At 48.6% G+C, this 20,108-nt stretch overlaps 1 protein-coding gene and 1 long non-coding RNA gene across 2 annotated transcripts; one reads left to right on the top strand and one right to left on the bottom strand.

Annotated features, from left to right (window-relative positions):
- Window positions 1-850: 850 nt before the first annotated feature.
- Window positions 851-3,031, bottom strand: LOC122463322. The gene is made up of 2 exons (XR_006286573.1): window positions 2,911-3,031; window positions 851-1,965 (listed from the first exon to the last, which is right to left on the bottom strand). It is a non-coding gene; the product is annotated as an uncharacterized LOC122463322 (long non-coding RNA).
- RNF19B (ring finger protein 19B) lies at window positions 2,421-18,799 on the top strand. The gene is made up of 9 exons (XM_037881856.2): window positions 2,421-3,101; window positions 9,964-10,169; window positions 12,014-12,158; window positions 12,564-12,726; window positions 13,767-13,881; window positions 14,498-14,638; window positions 15,849-16,056; window positions 16,936-17,067; window positions 18,061-18,799. Exons 1-9 carry the CDS (start codon window positions 2,524-2,526, stop codon window positions 18,500-18,502), a joined length of 2,130 nt encoding a protein of 709 aa, XP_037737784.1. The 5' UTR covers window positions 2,421-2,523; the 3' UTR covers window positions 18,503-18,799.
- The last annotated feature ends 1,309 nt before the right edge of the window (window positions 18,800-20,108 follow it).

Genomic DNA, 20,108 nt, shown 5'->3' with positions numbered 1-20,108 from the left:
AGTCATTCCAGATTTATGCCAGTTTAAGTGAGAGCAGAATGTGACCCTCTCATTTGGGGTTTGCTCTCTGTTTCACTGTGGCTTTTAAAATCTCCCTCATTTTTTTTTCATTTCTCTCTAAGGCAAACAGTCAGAACAGGAGACCACTCCAAAGCCATGTGATTTCTTTGTAATTCCTAGGTATGAATAAGCTGATATGCAGATTCTGGAGAATTTCCCATTGGCTCCCCTCCTCCCTTCCTTAACAGCAAACTTCCTTGTTTACTCTCCTTCCCAACAAGGGTTTTCTTCAGTTTGAATAAAAACAAACCGTTGGGTCTGAACTGCTCTTTGGTCAGGAACATGCTGAGCGAGCGGGAGCCTATAAACTCCTGGCAAAGGCTGAGGAAACTCTCCACAAAGAAACACCTCTATTGATCAGACTTTGTTTTCAGAGAGATGGTATGTCTGGACCATGACAGGCTCAGAGGTGTCGAAAGCCACTTGTATTGGTCAGAACTGGGAGATAGCTGAATCCCTTCCAGACTGTAAAAGGCAGGCAAAGGTTCTGAGTGATTTTAGGGATGGAGGGGGAGAGGAAGATGGCCATCCAACTAAATAGACATGAAAGGATCCTCTTGAGAATCCGCTCAAATCCACCCTGGCCTCTCCCTGCCCTTTTTGTGTCCTGACTCCTGGTATAGAGGCCTGTGAGAGAAACAAATGTTTAAATATGCAAATGTGCTTTGCTATCAGAAATGATCTTACGGTGTGATTGTGGCTGGAAGATATTGACAAAACTCTACTCTTCTTGTCAAATGGATAATTGTGGTCTGTCCAGTTACAATCTGAAAGTCAACAGGGAACAACAAACCTTTCCATGCTGCTTTAATATGAACTTCCTAGACATGTCAGATTTTTCTGCTCCGTTCCTCAGTACAACAAGAGGCAATGTCTTTCCTGCTTGGCCACCAGCCTTGTAACAGGAGACAAAGTTGGCAGAGCCCCAGGGGTACAAAACACACCCCCATACTCAAAAGTAAATGGTAGCTCTGCATCTTCTGCATTAATGCGGTAAGAGTATGGGTTGCAATGGAAGTCCTCTTTTAGCCATCACCCAGTTTTGTACTGGAGTGATAAAGAGCGCAGGCTACATTTTGCCTCAGAGAAGAGTTACAGGGTGAACAAATCACTTCATTATTCTTTCTAAGAACTATGTAGAAAAGGCGTAGCCAAACGGTGGTCCAAGGAGTTTTCCAGTGCATTTCACAGTCAGTCTTATGTCTAATAAAGAGGTGCATTCTTCAGAGCTACAGGGCTCAGCATACAATATCTCACCTTGATCCCAGCAGATGTTAAAAACAAGCATGACTGTGATATACTTAATTTTATGCAAACTTGGTGTGGCCCTCAAGTTCCGGTTAGGAAAGGTCTTTGTCATTTTGGGGATCATCCTGCTTGTAAATGGCTTTTTTGTGTGTGGTGGGATTATGTGCTGGTCCTGTCATCATTTTCAAGAGCTCTCCCGGTTTGATTAGATGGTGCCGAAACACCCTGGAGAGTTGATCTGCAATTTTTTGATATGTGGTGGCAACCGGGTATCGGCTGTTACTGTTTTGTGGTACCAAGGTGTCATCAAGACTTATGATGAGCTGATGTGGTGCAGAGGCATCATCAGGCGGTGTATGGCACTGATCTATAGATATGGCGTGGCGCTGAGGTTTCATTGCACGCTGGGTCGTGCTGACATGTGAACGTGACATGGCACCGAGGTGCCACCAGGCATTGTGTGTTCGTGGCACGATGGCACATCGTGGCACTCCGTGGCGAGACCAGCTGCCATGACATGGAACCACGGTGTCAAAGGGGCGCGTGTGTGCCGCTGGCACGTTGTCATCAGTGTCATGGGCCAGCGTGTGTCAACGACACGTTGGGATGTCATCGTACTGTGACGCCAGAGCTGTAAGCAAGCTGCGGTGGCCGAGGCTGTCAGCAAAGGAAGGGACCAGCCTTGAGACGGGGCAAAGCTTGGGCTGCGCATCCCCACTTCCAGGCCCCTCCAGAGAAACGTGGGGCCCACCCCCTGCCATTTCACCCCAGTTACAGGCGTTTACAGTTACAGTACCCCCTGAGCTTAGGGCACATTAGGGTGACCAGATAACAAATGTGAAAAATCACGACAGGGGGTGTGGGGGGGTAATAGGTGCCTATATAAAGAAAAGTCCCAAATATCAGGACTGTCCCTGTAAAATCAGGACATCTGGTCACCCTAGGGCACGTGTTCCTGCTCTCCCCCCCCGAATGAGCCCTGCCCACTTCGCTGGCCATGTGCCCATATCCAAAATGGCCGCCTTGGCGGCCGAGCGCCGTCACGTGACGAGCCTCGCCGCTGCCGCGGGGGCGGGTCTCCCCGCCCCGTGCGCCTGCGCAGCGAGGGCGGGGTGTGAGCGCCAGTCGCTGCCGAGGGGAGCCCGCAGAGCGGCGCCTCGGTCCGCCGCTGAGGGGATCCGTTTGTCTCCGCAGGCCGCCGCGCCGGGCCCCGCCATGGGCTCCGAGAAGGACTCCGAGTCCCCCCGCTCCTCCTCCATCCACGCGGCCGCCCCCACGTGCCCCAAGCCCGGCGGCCGCCGCCGCCGCCGCCTCTCCTTCCAGAGCGTCTTCTCGGCCGCCGCCGCCTCGGCCTCCGGCGGGGTGCGGGGCCGCCGCCGGGCCAAGGCCGAGCCGCCGCCGCCGCCGGCCCCCGCCCCGGCTGCCCCGCCGGCCGCCCCGCCGGCGGAGGCGGCCCCGGCCGAGCCCCAGGCGGCGGCGGCGGCGGAGGGCGGCGCGGCGGAGCTGGAGTGCCCGCTGTGCCTGGTGCGGCAGCCGGCGGAGAACGCGCCGCGCCTGCTCTCCTGCCCGCACCGCTCCTGCCGCGCCTGCCTGCGCCAGTACCTGCGCATCGAGATCACCGAGTCCCGCGTCAACATCTGCTGCCCCGAGTGCAGCGAGCGCCTCAACCCCGCCGACATCCGCCTGCTGCTCAGCGACTCGCCGCGCCTCGTCGCCAAGTACGAGGAGTTCATGCTGCGCCGCTGCCTGGCCGCCGACCCCGACTGCCGCTGGTGCCCGGCCCCCGACTGCGGGTGAGTCCCGGGGGTCTGGCCTGGGGGGCGGGGGGGCTGATCTCCGGGGCTGGGGGAGCCCGGGGGGCAGTGGGGCTGGCGTCTCCTTCTTTGGGGGGGCGGGGCGGGGCTGGGGGAGCCCGGGGGGCAGTGGGGCTGGCACCCCTTCTTTGGGGGGGCGGGGCGGGGCTGGGGGAGCCCGGGGGGCAGTGGGGCTGGCACCCCTTCTTTGGGGGGGCGGGGCGGGGCTGGGGGAGCGCGGGGGGCAGTGGGGCTGGCACCCCCTTCTTTGGCTGGGCTGGGAGAGTCCGGGGGACAGTGGGGCTGTCTTTAGATGAAAAGCCTCGTATAAGTTTTTTAATATTCAGTATTAGTGACACATAGGACTGTTTCTTCTGTTGTTAGCCTATTCATCCCCCTAGAGGCACACCTCTGTAAAGAAAGGAGCATGGTCTGGTGGCTTACATGAATTTTTCTGACTCTGTGATCTAGAGCAAGTCAGTTAGCCTCTCCTTAGCCAGCTGTGAACTAGACTGTGTATACTTGTCCCTGGGAGGAGGGTTGAGTCTTAATAAATATTCCAAAAAGTACTTTGAGATTTTTTTTACGAAGTATTAAGTTAAATCAGAGCCCCCATCTTGCCAAAATCCTCTTCCTGCCCATACTTTTCTATGTTTTGCAGATACCTAGACTTTTTTATAGGTTCAGGTGGATAGGCTTTAGTTTGTGTAGGAAGCTAATAACCGGTTATTAGACAGTGCTCCCTCACTATAAAGCTGATGTTACAAACCAAGGGAAGTGAGACCATGGGTTGTGAGAGCATGGAAAAGTTAGATATGAAGTGCCACCTTTCCAGAGAATGTTTCAGAATTAGTTCCTAGGGGTTTTCAGTTATGATCACATCCTTGTTTCTCTAATTTAAAAGCAAGCTTTATTCTGAAATAATGGGAAGTATGATGTTTCCTCTACTATGTGTGCTGCTGAGAGCCAAAATAGAGTTGGTGAACTATAGAAATTATTTCCATACCTGCAGGAGGAACTGTAAATCTTGGTTTTCCTAAGTGTGGGAAATCTTTACCAAGCTGGCACCAGGGTGTTGAAGCACCATGGTGGAGGAATAATGTTGAATCATATTGACTCATTCACTGTTTGCTTAAATGAGGAACTGTCTAACTCTGGCCAAAACTCAGTCCATCCAAACATGGTGACTTCTAGATTAGCTTATTGTTGCTTTCATTTTCTCTTTTTTCTTTAAACTAGGCTTCTGATATAGCATAAGCACAGGCTTGTTGGTAGCAGGGATTCTGTATTTTATCTATCCAAGAATTCAGCAGAAACAAACAGGAGGCTTAAAATACAATCCCAGCTAGTGGGGATGTTACAGGAAGTTTTGTCCTAGGGTTCAGAGCAAAGGTGGCAAGATTCCTAAGACCTAATCACAGCTTTGTTACAAACTTTGACTCTGGGGAAATTGCTTAACCTGGATCCGATGAAGTGAGCTGTAGCTCACGAAAGCTTATGCTCAGATAAATTTGTTGGTCTCTAAGGTGCCACAAGTCCTCCTTTTCTTTTTGTTTAACCTCTGTGTCTCAGGTTACCTGTTACATGGGTGCATGTTACACGGTTGCTGTGTAAGGATTTATTTACTATTAAAGCTTGTTCCTTGGGGGCTCAAGGTTAAGTTAGTTTAAAACAATCAACGTTTTTGATATTGCTGTTTAGGGTGACTTGTAGGCATTGGGGATCAGATTATACTCCTGACATAGTAATGCCCTTGGAATCTGCCTTGCTACTCAGCTAGAGAAAATGTAGTTACCACTTGCTAAGTTGTCTCTGTTTTACTGATGTGATGTTTATCAGTATTTGGTTTAAAATGTAAACACACCAAAGCCAATTGAGACTGCCTGGCCCTGTAAAGATGTCCCCTACGTGACCCCTAGGGACATTACTTTTTCACTAGTAGTCTATAATGTATACTTGATAAAGGTGCTGCTGTGGCAGGCTTCTGAAGGCTAGTGTAACATTGATCTTTGTTGTGCAAACAGTTGATGCCATCTGGCTGCCCTTGCCCAGTGAGCCAACAGTTCGTACATAGGCAGTTTACAAAAGGTTTCAAAATAAACTATAGAGTTGATATTCCCTCCCCTTCCTCTTAGAAACCAACAAGCTGGGATGGGTCACTTTGTGGAACTAGAGTAACAGCCGTGTTAGTCTGTATTCGCAAAAAGAAAAGGAGTACTTGTGGCACCTTAGAGACTAACCAATTTATTTGAGCATAAGCTTTCGTGAGCTACAGCTCACTTCATCGGATGCATAGTGTGGAAAGTGTAGAAGATCTTTTATACACACAAAGCCATGATTACCAGTTATTTTCAGTGCCTGGATAGATGGTTCACTTTCCTGTGGTACTGGTGGGTGAGCTTGAATGGCTAGTATGAAGGACTGGTGAAAAGACTTGGTCTCAGAAGTTCTGATGAATATTATGCCCTCTCCTTACCACATCACACCCTATTCAGGAGTGTGGAGAGTTGACTTGTTTCTCTCCAGCCATACATGTAGTTTTGAGAATAATTTGCCAAGAGTCTACTGGACAGATGTGTTCCAAAACACAAGCCATGTGGCATGCAGCATCCTGACTGGCATGCCTCTGCATCCCACCCATGCTCCAAACAACTTCATAAGTGAGCAAGCTTAGCTATGCTGTCAAGAAAGGTAAAATATAGATGTAACATTAGAATCTGTTTCCATGGCAATGCTGATCTTTTGGAGCACTGTCAGCTCTTCAGACAAATACAGATTTTTGTCTGCCCATTGCAATCAGCTGATGCTGCTGACTGGTATTTGTCTCACTATATCTCTACTAAAGGCTTAGGGAAACAGCTGAACTGTGTAGGCTGAAACTAAGTGAAGGAAGCAGCTGAACATGATTGTGGTGAGGTAAGCAGTCCCTCAGAGCAAATGGAGGAGCAAGCCAGGCATCTCAGCTGTGTGAGAGTAGGCTAAGAGCAGCACTCTATAGTAATATTGGGGTTTAAGGTAGAGGCTTGCAGCCACACCTGGGATGTGGAAAGGTCAGGTTACTCCTTGTCATGCCAACAGCTGTGAGTTATACCTGGAAGTGACTAATTGTTAAACTGCAGGCATGTGTCAAAGGCCAGGTGAAGAAGGATGCGCACATGTTAACCATTCAGACCCTGCAGTGCTTGGTGTAGCCGGATGCCATCCGTCTTCTGGGTAGAGCCTTTGATTGGCCTCTTTAGTTGGACTTAAGAATTCAGTCGTGTTTGTGTTGTTTGGTTTTTTTTTTAGAGGCTAAAAAGCATGTAGTTCAGTCCACACCAGTGAGCTTGTTGCTATGAGTTGCTATTTTAACTCTGGGACTAAAAATTCAGTGCTTAGTAACTGTTCTGGGACTTTGGTGTGTGTTAGGTTTTTTTTTTAAGAAAACAGAAGGGTCTGAGATGGCCAGAAAAGTTTCAGAATTCTCTAATGCAGGGTCAAGTTCAATACATGGTAAAGCTTCTTAATGTAGCATGTTGAGCTCCCCTGGGCCTCCTGGTAATATAGTTGTCAGGCCCCAAAATGGCTATAACAGCTGGCATCAAAGTGTTTTCTTTAGAAGCTGTTAATGTCCTACACTTGAATGTCTCCCTGCTAAGGAGTTCGCTGTAGCCTACTGGTAGGAGGTGAGGCTGTGCGGGTAAGATCCCTCTGACAATGTTCAGTAATCGAATGTAGCTTGAGTTAATATTTTTCCTAGGTTGCCTGTCCCCTCTCTCCTCTAGCATTGGTCTTGAATGCCAGAAATACAGTAGCTGTTTGCACATGGAGGCCCTACAGTCCTGTCTTTCAGTTCCTGATCGTCAGCAGGGAGGCATTGTTTGTCTTTAACAGTTATGCTGCACCCAGGCAGGGTCAAATTGCTCAAACTCCCACGGGATATGAATCATTGTGGTATGACACATTCAGCAGTTCTCACACTGCTGCTTTGGGAGCTGCAATGCTACTTCAATTCCATAGGCTCTAAAAATAAACCAATGGCGAGAGAGAATACCTCCACTTATAACACAAATGCTGCAGAAAAGAGAATGTCACCCTGACTTCTGTCAGTGTTACAAGTCAGCTTCCCTAGAGCAGTGCATTTGGAGCTCATTCATGTGAGTTTCTTTGTAGATATGCCAGCTAAATCTCCACATTACCAGCTCAACCACATGGTGATCTCCCCCCATGCTCCCCTCTTCTTCTCAGTCTTCTAGTTCTTTCTGTAATTGGTTCGTTTAAGACTGGCCTATGAGAAAAGCTGCAGAAAGCCAAGGCACCCTTTCAATTATATTTCCTGCTAAATTGGGAGGATATAAGTGGAGGACTGTTCTGCATAAACACTTCTTCCTCTAGAGATCACCCAGAGCTCCCTTCCCGAAGTAGCTGCAGCTCTAAACTCCTTTTGTACATTTTTTTTAAAAAGTGCCAATCACTGTTTTTGTAACATGACAAAACAAAGATACAATTTAGTTTCATTAGGTCCTTCTGGAGCTCCTCACGCTTCTTTCTGGGCTTGACTAACGGAAGCCATTAGGACAACTAGCAGATGAATGTCAGTATAAACAAATGGAAGGTAATGTGCATTGAAAGGAGCAAGCTGAGTTAGTCACAGGGAGCAGAGTCTGAATTGGCTATATCCACTGAAGCAACGGAACTTGTAGACTTGAAGGAGGTCAAGAAGCTAAAGCTGGACAAACTTAGAATAGAAATAAGGAGTAAACTTTTAACAGTGAGGTTAATTAACCTTTGGAACAATTTACCAAAGGTCATGGTGGATTCTTCATCACTGGCAATTTTTAAATAAAGACTGGATATCTTTCTAAAGAATGCTTTAGGACTTTTTCCAGGAAGTTGTATGACCTTCCAGTCTGACCTCCTGTATAACAAAGATCACAATGGTCCCTTCTGGCCTTGGAGTCTATAAAGAAAGAAATCTGTTCAGTATGCAGTGGTGGTCAAGAGAAGGCTGTCAGCAGATACAAAGAGGAACATTAGATACACCATTGTATAAATGGCATCCTTGCCTCACGTAACTTAATGGTGGTTACCTAACCTCAAAACCCATAATAGAAAAGATCCTTGGAATTGGAGAAATCAAGAATTTAAAGAGAGCTTGTGCAGAAAGAGCAAGCTTCCATATCGGGAGAAATAAAAAAGCTTATTTTGGAAAGGAGACAAGCAAGAGGACTTGATAGTGAACCCCAGTCAAGCATTATGATTTACCTGTCCCATAGTTAGGGCCCTATCAAATTCATGGTTCATTTTGGTGAATTTCACAGTCATCGGATTTTAAAAATAGTAAATGTCATGATTTCAGCTATTTAAATCTGAAATTTCATGGTGTTGTAATTGTCGGGGTCCTGACCCAGAGAGGAGTTGAGGCGGGAGGGTGTCACAAAGTTATTGTGGGGAGGGGGAGTTGCAGTACTGCTACTCTTCTGCAATGCTGCTGGCGGTGGCGCTGCCTTCAGAGCTGGGCGGCTGGAGAGCGGCAGCTGCTGGCCAGGAATCAGCCACTGCCAGCAGCAGCGCAGGAGTAAGGATGGCATGGTATGGTATTGTCACCTTTACTCCTGCGCTGCTGTGTGCAGAGCTGGGCCCTCAGTCAGCATCTGCTGCTCTCCAGCCGCCCAGCTCTGAAGGCAGCACAGAAGTAAGGGTGGCGTGGCATGGTATGGCATTGCCACCCTTACTCTGTGCTGCTGTTAGCAGGCCGCTACCTTCAGAGCTGGGTGCCTGGCCAACAGCTGCTGCTCTCCAGCCACCCAGCTCTGAAGGCAGCACAGAAGTAAGGGTCGCAATACCGCAGCCCTCCTAAAATAACCTTGCGGGCCCCCCCGCAACTCCCTTTTGGGTCAGGACCCCCAATTTGAGAAACCCTGGTCTTCCCCGGTGAAATGTATAGTATAGGGTAAAAACACACACAAGACCAGATTTCATGGCGGGAGACCAGATTTCACTGTCCGTGACACATTTTTCATGGCCGTGAATTTGGTAGGGTCCTACCCATAGTACAAAATTGCATTAATCTCCACTGTATAAAAGTAACCATCTTTTACTCACTGCTGCAGGCTACTGAAATGTCTGTTTTAAATATTAAAGTGAAGAAACAACTATGAAAGTGTAGGTTTCAGAGTAGCAGCTGTGTTAGTCTGTATTCACAAAAAGAACAGGAATACTTGTGGCACCTTAGAGACTAACACATTTATTTGAGCATAAGCTTTCGTGAGCTACAGCTCACTTCATCGGATGCATTCAGTGTAGCATCTCTAATTGGACCCTAGCTAAGTTAAAAATGACAAGAATAACTGATCTTGAGCTTCAGGGCGTAAAACTGCATCAGCTAAGGTCAAGGAGAACTTATTTTTCCTTTTGCATGTCTCCATCCCTATGCGTATCCACGGTAGGATTGCTCAACTGGTCAGTTGAATTAAGGTGGTGTCTCAGAGGACGGTATCATTATCTGCCTGATTACATAGTGATATATTCTAGCCAAAGTGGATGTCTACGTCCTTTACAACTAATCCTTTATCAACCTGATGAGGGTGGTTCAGAATTAGTTGTTCAAGTAGGTGTATGTAGGCTGCAAATGTGTATTGTGCCAAACAAATAACATGCCTCTGTCCTGAAAAGTCTGTTGTTCTGAATGCATAGGAGGGAACTAGTGAGGGATCATCTACTAAAATTCAGCTGCCTCTGAGGTTGGGTGGCAGTGGCTATTCAGCAGCAAATCTCGGTGTTACCCAACAGATGGGCCACTGAAGTGTTCCGGTATATTGATTCCTGCGTTCCTAAGATAACTTTCTGGCTTTACTGATTCTCGTATCTTTGTCTTCCTCAGTTACGCTGTTATTGCCTATGGCTGTGCCAGCTGCCCCAAGCTGACTTGTGAGAGGGAAGGCTGTCAGACTGAGTTCTGCTATCACTGCAAACAGATATGGCATCCAAACCAGACCTGCGATATGGCCCGTCAGCAAAGGGCTCAGACTCTGCGGGTACGGACGAAGCACGCCTCAGGCCTCAGTTATGGACAGGAATCTGGACCAGGTATGAATTAACAACCTTCTCATTAGCCAGTATGAATTACGTCCGTGAAGCCAGGAAAGAGATCCACCTGTTTTGCAGCACTTCCTGGAATCAAAGGGTGGGTATTAACACCTGGCAGGGAGTACAACCACTTGGCACAGATGAAGGACACCAGCAATATTGGATCTGGTCAGATCTGATGCTCAACACAGCTTCCTTCCCTAGCCAGTAATGGAGTAAAAATGTCTGGCCTGACAGGCTAGTTCCACAAACTACTAATGGAATTAAAATTGGAGGTTCCACAGTTGCAGGACCTGATTGCATATGATCACCGTATTCTGCATGTAGTACCTCCTGACCCGTTACAATAAGCAGCTACTTTTTGGTCTGCTTTGATCTTTTAGATGTTCTTAAAGCTCTTGCTGATCTCAATCTCAAACAGGAACAAAAGAGAGATTTTACCCTCTCAGAATGTGAGCTCCATTTTGTCTGCTGCTGTGAGCAATAGCAGCCCTAATACCTAACCCAGAATAGGGAATTTAGCTCCCAGCTCTGATAAGTATTAGTAATACCATTATTTATAGGAGAGAGATGCCAAACCATTTGGCTGGTAAAGAGCTGCACTCTAGATCAGCAGATATTCTGATTAAATAGTGCTTTTAAAAAGGTATCAGTGATTCAGAATGTGAACCATAAGATCAGTTAATAGATTCCTTCTCCCCCAAACAAAGCATGTATCTTCTCCTAGCATGCTACTCATTATAAACACATTGTTCCATTTGCACAATAGCTGGCTTCTGTGTGAGGCTGTAAATGTTTTTAAAGGTGGCTCAGCTGTTACTCCAGACTAAAATATGCCTGAAATGTACAGAGCCCTGATAATGGACACCATAAACATTGCAACCACTGCAAGACAAAATTCCCAACACAAACCAACAAGCATAAATCAACCACTGATCACTATTTGCTTCCAAAGGGGATTTGTGGAAGTGAGGCCTTTAACAGAACTTAGCCATCAGCCCTGGGGAGATTAACTCCAGAAAGAGATGTTCCTTCTGTGTAGTATAAGTTGGTCTCAGAGCAGCTGAGTCCCAGACTGTTCAGAGCTTTAAAGATTGCTACCAGCACAATGAACTGTACAGGGAACGATTGCATAACTTTGATCATAGATGACATTTCAGAGTGACTTATTTTGTAAATGGCTATAAAGGGGCATCTGTCCATCTCCTTGTTGTGTAGTAACTGGTGGATGCCAGTCCCTTTAAATGACTAAGTACCCAACTGCGGGCACAGATTAGATACCCACCAATACACTAAGATTTTCTTCTGTAATCGGACACAGTTTACACCCACAAAGAGGCGTATGCCTTTCAAAAGTGTGGGTCACAATTTCTCTGCTGTCTTGTCCTCCGGATAGAAGAATATAGAGAACACTCTTGGCCCTTAAATCATGTTAGTGGTGAAGTTTAAAAATGGCTGATGCTCTGGGCTAGCTAGTGTGGGGCAAGCACAACTCTTTCATAACCGCCTCCTTTTATGATGTAGAAAACACTTTTTAAAATGCTGTTCTGCCTGGTGCACGCTGGCCAGACAAACAATGCTAACTTGCTTTAGAGGAATTAAGTGCCAGCGTAGAGGTGGCTCCCTGCCTTTATCCTGTAGCACTGAAGGATGTAATCAGAACCAGACAGCTTTGCTTTATCTCTTTGATTAAGGAGAAGAATAATCTGTTCGCCTAGATGGACAGAATTTGATATGCATTATCTTCTTGAGCCCACCCTCCCCAAACAAAAGAACCCCAGTAAATTCCTGAAGATGGCTAAGGTGTATAGAATCTGACTTGATCCCTTCCTTCTTCCCCACAGCCGATGACATCAAGCCATGTCCACGTTGCAGTGCTTACATTATCAAGATGAATGATGGGAGCTGTAATCACATGACTTGCGCAGTGTGTGGCTGTGAATTCTGCTGGCTGTGTATGAAGGAGATCTCAGATCTGCATTACCTCAGGTGAGATGGGGAGCAGAATCCTCTGGGCCTCCTGTTGCTAGAGTATGATGTTTGTTTATATTTTTGTATTTAATGTATTTTAATTTTTCCAGCTCCTCACAAAGATCCTCCCCCCGCCCCCCAACATTCCTGATCAGTTGGAATAGGAGGAAAGCTCTGAGTTTCCTCACAACAGTAGTGCACAATGGTCCCTCCTGACTGTGGGTGGTCTCCACTGATGGAACAGTGTGAGGAAGCTCTTAATGGGATGAATGTTCAGTGTAGTCCCCTTCACACTGTGAGGGCATCCATTCTTGATGGTCAACTGGATCTGGGGAGAAGGCGCCTTTCTTGCACAGTATCCACGCATTCCCACATGTCATATTTTTATGTGGATATTGAAAAGACAACTTATTTCCCCTACAGTCCCTCTGGCTGCACGTTCTGGGGCAAGAAGCCGTGGAGTCGCAAGAAGAAAATTCTCTGGCAGCTGGGCACATTGATTGGTGCCCCTGTAGGCATTTCCCTCATTGCTGGCATTGCCATTCCTGCCATGGTCATTGGCATCCCAGTGTACGTTGGGAGAAAGGTAAGCATGTTGGGGTGGAGATCAGAACTAATGGAATGAGCAGACTGAAACATTCTCTCTTGGGAATCATAGGTGTTTGTTAAGGACTTTAGGCTAATGTTAAGTGTGGGATCTTTCCATACAGCTGCTGGCCAACTGAGGATCACTGTTTCTTGGGCTTCATACCTAGTGAGTGTGGAAAGTATGATGGCTTGACAGCCCTGGAGACTGAAGTTCTCAGTCAAACGAATGTGTGCCTCATGGGTACTGACAGTGCAAGGTTCACGTTGCTCTGCCAGCATGCCTCCACCTTGAACCCAGTGCATCCCCGTAGAGAGGGGAACTGTGTATCTAATTCTTGGCCTCTGTGGTGGCTCTTGTGCCTTGGGATTGTCCAATAATAACTGAACCCCGATCCCTCACCTCACTTCACACAAGTTATCAACCAGATCTGATAGTAATGACTGTCTACCAGTCTGTCCTAGATTTGTACCAGTGACTAGAGGTCAGAGGCTTCATGTTCCCTGAGTCATCCGGTCCCTTTGCCTGCCTCTGTTGGTGGACCGGCATTAGGTGAAGAGGGAGAAACAATGCTGCAATGGAACTCTCTCCAGCTTATCCTTACTCCTGAACAGACGCACTGGCTACATCTGTTTGAGGGGGTCTGTGGGTGGGATGGAGGTACATAAGATTGGCCATCAAACCAATGGCCCATCTAGCCCCGTATCCTGTCTTCGTCAGTGGCCAATGCCAGATGCTTCAAAGCGAATGAACAGAACGGCAGGTTTTTTTATTGATCCATCCCCTGTTGTCCAGTCCCAGCATCTGGAAGTCAAGGGCTTAGGAAAACCCAGAGCGTGGGGTTGCACAACTGACCATGTTGGCTAATGCCCATTGATGGACCTATCCTCATCAGTGGCTATTATGGGGGATTTTAAGGGTCATGTGACTGGCATGTGTGGCAAAGTTGTAAGGTCATGAGCATATTAGTTTTTCATGCTAGTGGATGCTCAGTGGCCAGGCTGTCCGTTTTCTCACCTGTTGTTCCCTGCTCTCCCCAGATTCACAGCCGTTATGAGGGAAAGAAGACGTCTAAGCACAAGAGGAACTTGGCCATCACCGGTGGGGTCACCTTGTCTGTCATTGCATCCCCAGTTATTGCTGCTGTCAGTGTTGGTAAGTAGACAAGGCTGATTTTCCTTGTGGTTAGTCATTGTTCATAGCTCTGCTCCTCATTTGTTGCTCCTCTACTATTCTGACAGATATTGGGCAGGAATGACCAAGGGTAGCCCACAAATTCCTACAATATCCCTGTTGGTTGCTTTCCCACTTATGTAACATGCTGCCTGCAGAGGCTGCAGGTCCTGGTGTCTGTGGCTTAAGACTGAGCACTGTGTAAAATGCGCCCTGTAGTGTTAGTACCCACAGTTCGGCCAAAGAAACTGGTTTTTATGCAAGTTTGATATGCTGGCAAGCTGCCACCGCAGTCTTCATGGAGTCAGCTTGTTCTTTGGCCCTATCCCAAGACTGGGATTGTTCCGCTGCAGGTTTCCTAACTCTGTGCTGGAATTGGGTTCCCTTGTGCTGTAGCGTGATGGTCACAGCCATTCTTTCTATGATGGTAACACCTAGGAACCCTGTCATGGACCAGGACCCCATTGTGCTAAACGCTGTGCAAACACAGAACAAACAGGTGGTCCCTGATCCCAGAGAGTTCATGCTGCCTGTCCGGCATGCCTCAGTCTCGTTGTCATCTGATATTCCTCTTGACCCGCTGCGTCCTGTGTTGCAGGTATTGGAGTCCCCATCATGCTGGCCTATGTCTATGGTGTTGTGCCAATTTCTCTCTGCCGAGGAGGTGGCTGTGGAGTCAGCACAGCCAATGGGAAGGGAGTGAAAATAGAGTTCGACGAAGATGATGGACCTATTACAGGTGATTAACTTTTCACTATCTGTCTGTGTAATCTGAAGGGCTGGGAGGAAACAAGCTAGGCCTCGCTGTGGGACTGTCCCTTGGGATTAATTGGGGTGGATAATCAGCCCTTTTCAGTATGTCAAGATTTCCAGCTTTCACTTCCTTGCCACTGTTTCAAGGCTAACCCTTCAATGTACACCCTGCACTCTTAACACAAAGCTTGTGTGTGAAGTACCATAGTGCCTTTCCCTGGGAGATCCCCAGCCCTCTTCCCTGCTGGAGATTGAATCTGAAATCTGTCTTGAAAGTGTTGCTGTCTGACGTGTAACCTTAACCCAGAGATGGGCAAACTTTTTGGCCCGAGGGCCACATCTGGGAATATAAATTGTATGGCGGGCCATGAACGCTCACAAAATTGGGGGTGCGGTGGGGGGGAGGACTCTGAGATGAGGCCAGAAATGAGGTGTTCAGGGTGTGGGAGGGGACTCTGGGCTGGGGCAGGGGAGTGGGGTGCGGGAGGGGGTGAGGGCTCTGGCTGGGGATGAGGCCTTTGGGGTGTAGCTCTGGGCTGGGACCAAGGGGTTTGGAGGGCGGAAGGGGGATCAGGGCTGGGGCAGGGGGTTGGGGTGCGGGAGTGGGTGAGGGCTGTGGCTTGGGGTGCAGGCTCTGGGGTGGGGCTTGGGATGAGAGGTTTGGGGTGCAAGAGGGTGCTCTGGGCTGGGATCGAGGGGTTTGGAGGGTGGGAGGGAGATCAGGGCTGGAGCAGGGGGTTGTGGTGCAGGGGGAGGCTCCAGGGAGCGCATACCTCAAGCGGCTCCCAGAAGCAGCAGCGTGTCCCTTCTCCCGCTCCATGTGGAGGCGCAGCCAGGCGCTGTGCATGCTGCCCCCTCCGCAGGCACCACCCCTGCAGCTCCCATTGGCTGTGGTTCCCGGCCAATGGGAGCTGCAGGGGCAGCGCTTGGGTTGGGGCAGAGTGGAGACCCCTGGCTGTCCCTACGTGTAGGAGCCGGAGCGGGGACATGTCGCTGCTTCCGGGAGCTACATAGAGCGGCCCCTGACTCTGCACCCCAGCTGGAGCAGGGCAAGCCCTACTCCCCAGCGGGAGCTTGTGGGCCAGATCCAGCCCATGAGCATAGTTTGCCCATCCCTGCCTTCACCCCTAATGGGATGCCAATGGCAGTTCCTCTACACTGTTTAATGTTCAATGTATCTTCTTTGCCTGACTCAGTGGCAGATGCTTGGCGAGCTCTGAAGAACCCGAGTATTGGTGAGAGCAGCATCGAGGGACTAACTAGTGTGTTGAGCACCAGCGGGAGCCCCACGGATGGGCTCAGTGTCATGCAGGGCAACTACAGTGAGACAGCCAGCTTTGCTGCCCTTTCCGGTGGTACCCTGAGCGGTGGAGTCCTCTCGGGCGGAAAGGGAAAATACAGCAGGTAACTGAACTGACTCGGATCATGGCAGCAAAGGGGCTGAAGGGTCACAAGGCCTAGTCTGTGGGGAGGCTTGTTAGCTCGCCAGGGATCTGTTTGGTTAGTGGGTGGCACCACTGATACTTGGGGTCTAATCTCAGTATCGCTTTTTAAACCTCTTGACGTATGGTAGAATCAGGTCCAATAATCTCTGCTTCAGCTGTTCCCCAGCCTTGTCCCTGTTGCAAGAACACCAAATAACTAGCAGCCACAGCACAATCTGGTTTGGTTATCTTTCTCCCCCAGCCTTTCTAGCTCCTTAATGGCAGGAGATAGGGTTTGGGGTTGATTTGAGGAGCAGCAGAGATATACTAGTTTGCCATATAAGGCTCTTGCAAACATCTTGCCGACCTAGCCTAGTGCTTCAAACGTCTGTTATTCCCTAATAGCACTTAGTGATCAGGACTCGGGAGGGCCTGCCTCCAGTTACAAGGTTACGCCACAGGTTTCCTCTGAACCTGCCTCTGAGTCATTCTGGCCGTGTAATTGGAGACACGCGTCGAAATGATAGCCCAGAATATAATCATAGCTGTGTGCTGGACCTGGAAATCCGCCTTGCACAGGAACTGCATGAGTCATGGGTATAAACCCAGTCTAACTTCGATATGGAAAACAGACTGAGGAAAGAGCTCAGCCAAATGGAGGCACTAACGAGGCTAACCTAAAAGATTCATCTGATTTTAAACTTCTTGGTGCAGACCTGGATTAGCGCACAGAGCCACCTGTCTCCACAGCTCCCACTTGCTAAATGACTATTGTTCCTGTAGTTTTAAGAAATGAGCTAGGCTGTTCTGTAGCCCCTGGCTGTGTTGATGACTCTGGATGTTTCCCAACTCTTCCCAGGCTGGAAGTGCAAGCAGATGTACAGAAGGAGATTTTCCCCAAGGACTCTGTCAGTCTCGGAGCAGTTAGTGACAACGCCAGCACTCGGGCTATGGCTGGTTCCATCATCAGTTCATACAACCCACAAGACAGGTACCTAAACTGCCAGTGCACAAGAGTGTGGGTCATATGTGGTGTGGTGGGGGGTGCGGTTTGAGGGCTGTGGAGAAGGTGCACGTTGGGAACTTTGATCTTAATGATTGAAGGTCTATGCAGACTCCCGCAAGCTTTCTTTTCCTTGGTTAGCTCAAGAAGCATTCTCCCTTCACCTTCCTTTCCAACTATGTTTGTACTTCAGTATCATTCACCACCACTAGCAGAGCCTGTGTTGACGTCCCTGGGACAGCTCACTCACTTCAGTTCTTCTGTCCTGCAAACTCCGCAGAGAATCTTTTTTCTAGTCTGTACCTGTGTCTGTTGGAACTCTGTAGGTGGGATGATTGTACCGTACATATGGTGTTCATAACTGCACCACCTGTCCAGGTAGTGTCAGTGGTTCCTTCCACTATAGGATGTGATTAAGGGTTGGTAATTGGAAACAATGGGACACAGACACTGGGAAACTCAGTAAACATGCATGGGTTCCAGAGACTCTCTGAATACCTTTAGGGTTATGTATCATCATACAGTAACCTGCCAAACCAGTTGGGCACAGCCCTTCCTTGCTAAGCAGTGCTCTCGTGTCTGGAGTTGTGGTGTGAAATTACAACATATTTCCTCTAGCAAGGTCTCACTAGCTAGAAGGGAACATTTCCTTGCCTTAGTCTTGCACAGAATGAAGGCTTGGGACTGTTGGAAGCAAACTGTATTCCCTATAGGTTAGTGATAGGAATTTGGATCCAGGGTTGTTCCTGCCTGTGCCATCGAATCTGCCTCAGTTTCCCTAATTACAAAAGGGGAATAATCTGAGTGTAAATTATTGTAGATGGCCAGTTGTGGTAGCGTGGTATGGTGAATGGCATTCCCATACTTGCCTCAGTCACGAAGCTTTCGGTTGAAAAAGTGCTCAAGGTAACGTGCTAATATTAATAACCTGAGACTTCCACTGTAGCTGGTAACTAACCGAAGTGGTGCTTTTTTCTGCAGAGAGTGTAATAACATGGAGATCCAAGTGGACATAGAGGCCAAACCTAGCCACTACCAACTAGTTAGTGGCAGCAGCACAGAGGACTCTCTCCACGTCCACACCCAGATGGCAGAAAACGAGGAGGAGCAGGAGCAGACATTCAAACACCAAAGCTGTGAGCAGAAAGACTGCATTGCCAGCAAAACCTGGGACATCACCCTGGCGCAGCCTGAGAGCATACGGAGTGACTTGGAGAGCTCCGACAGCCAGTCAGATGACGTGCCAGACATTACCTCGGACGAGTGTGATTCCCCCCACCCTCAGACTGTAGCCTGCCCACAGACCCCAAAAGCCAGAGGTGCTGAGAGCCCAAGTGCCCATCTGAGCCAGTGTGCCCAAGAAGAAGGGCATAGGCCAGAGGAAATAGTCTCTAAACTGGAGTGCATTGAAGCCAGAGTATGAAGTTGCCTCCTCCAGAGAAGCACGCTTACAGTCACTGCATCCTTTGTAGAGGGTTGTGTCCTTTGTTGGCTTCTGTTTCTGATTCTCTGGCCAGCTTCCCTGGTCTGACCCTGAGGGGAAAGATGCCATTTCTTACATGATTTAAAAAAAAACAAAAAACCCCACCCTTGTTTTTAATTTATTGGTTCAAGCGCTCTGAAAGATGTCTGAGTGTACCTATGTATGTATGTGCGTATACTGTGTCTGCAAAACTACTACTAAAGAATTGTTTTAATAAAGATTTCTGTTGTAATTCGACTTATATCCATTTCTTCCTTGTCAGATCTAAAGAAGCGAAATCCCTGTGCTCAGTGGCTCTCCATTTGTTTCTCTGCTCGAGCTGCTGGTGGAATTGCTGCAGTAGCTCAGGCTTCCATACAAACAGGGGTGACTACGGTTACAAATGTTCCTGGTTTGAAACTGGGTTGTGGCAGGGAGGCCTTATTCTCCCTCCATGTGTCACTTCATCTAATGTCACTGAGGAATCTAGGTAGCGTGGGGCCTGGGGGGGAAGGTTGGTGTGTATTGTCTGCTCTCTAGAGGCCACTGTCTGACTTCTGGAATTGCTACTTTGGCCTAATTCTAGACGAGATTTCTGAGCCAGCACACTCTTCACTGTATCCTAATGAACTCTACTATGTCTATGGAGGTTATTCCCGACCTATGCTTTCTGGAGTGAAGAATAGGGCTGCAGTGAACAGAAGGAGCCATTTGGAGGTGAACATCCCCAGAATGCTGTGGAGGAATCTAAATCAGGACAGAACAATTGCATGCTGTATGACAAAGCAGTGACAACTCTGCATCTTCCTGTCCTGCTTGGCGGTGCTTCCCTGCTGGTAGTGTGGAGTTCTAACGCAGCTATACGCTCAGTCCCTCTAAACTGCATCTTCTCTCTTCCCCCTCCTCAGCCAGCCAGGCAGCTACTGTTCACTGCATTTTGTAAATACAAGAGGCCACTTAGCGAACGGAGGTTGGAGTGGGACTAGCCGAATGCTGTTCTGGCTGAGCTTTGCTGTGAGCCAAAGGTGGCTTGCTAGTGTCACTGGGAGAATGGACCTGCTTTCCCCTCCCAGTGAGTGGAGCTAGCTGCAGAGCAAGGACTGACGGACGTGAACTTCTGGAAGGTTCAGGTAAGATTTTGGTGGTGGTACTTTGGACAGGGCAATACGGAGACGGCAGCCTCCACCCAGCATGTCCCTGTCTGTGCTACAAAATCCAGCTAGTGCTGAAACAGGCCCATTAGTCAGTCAGTGCGATGCAAATTAACAGGAACCTTTCCTGACTTCCTCACCTCTGGGTTGAGCAGCTGCCCAATCAAGAGCAAGGGCCTGACCCAGAGACCAGGATTCTAATAAGGAATGAGACCGCAGCTCTGGGGCTGACTCAGGATAGCCATGTACCAGGGACAACTTGCGGGAGAAATGGGGTGAGGTGAAGCAAGTACTGTATGTAATACTCCAGCGCCCCCTACCAGGGAGTGCTGGGAATTGCAGTAGTGACTGCCAACTGCCATAGTTGAAAGGGAATAACAGCCCACACCCTAAAGCAGGAGTGGGGATTACAAAAC

Source organism: Chelonia mydas, chromosome 19, assembly GCF_015237465.2.
Source record: "Chelonia mydas isolate rCheMyd1 chromosome 19, rCheMyd1.pri.v2, whole genome shotgun sequence".
NCBI lineage: Eukaryota > Metazoa > Chordata > Testudines > Cheloniidae > Chelonia > Chelonia mydas.
Note: the sequence above shows the minus strand (reverse complement) of the source record. Positions and strands in the feature narration are given on the sequence as shown.

Coding starts and splice junctions, on each gene's coding strand:
- RNF19B (XM_037881856.2), top strand. CDS start 2,524: ATGGGCTCCGAGAAGGACTCCGAGTCCCCCCGCTCCTCCTCCATCCAC. Junction 12,159..12,563: donor TCAGATCTGCATTACCTCAG/GTGAGATGGGGA, acceptor TTTCCCCTACAG/TCCCTCTGGCTGCACGTTCT. Junction 14,639..15,848: donor AGATGATGGACCTATTACAG/GTGATTAACTTT, acceptor TGCCTGACTCAG/TGGCAGATGCTTGGCGAGCT.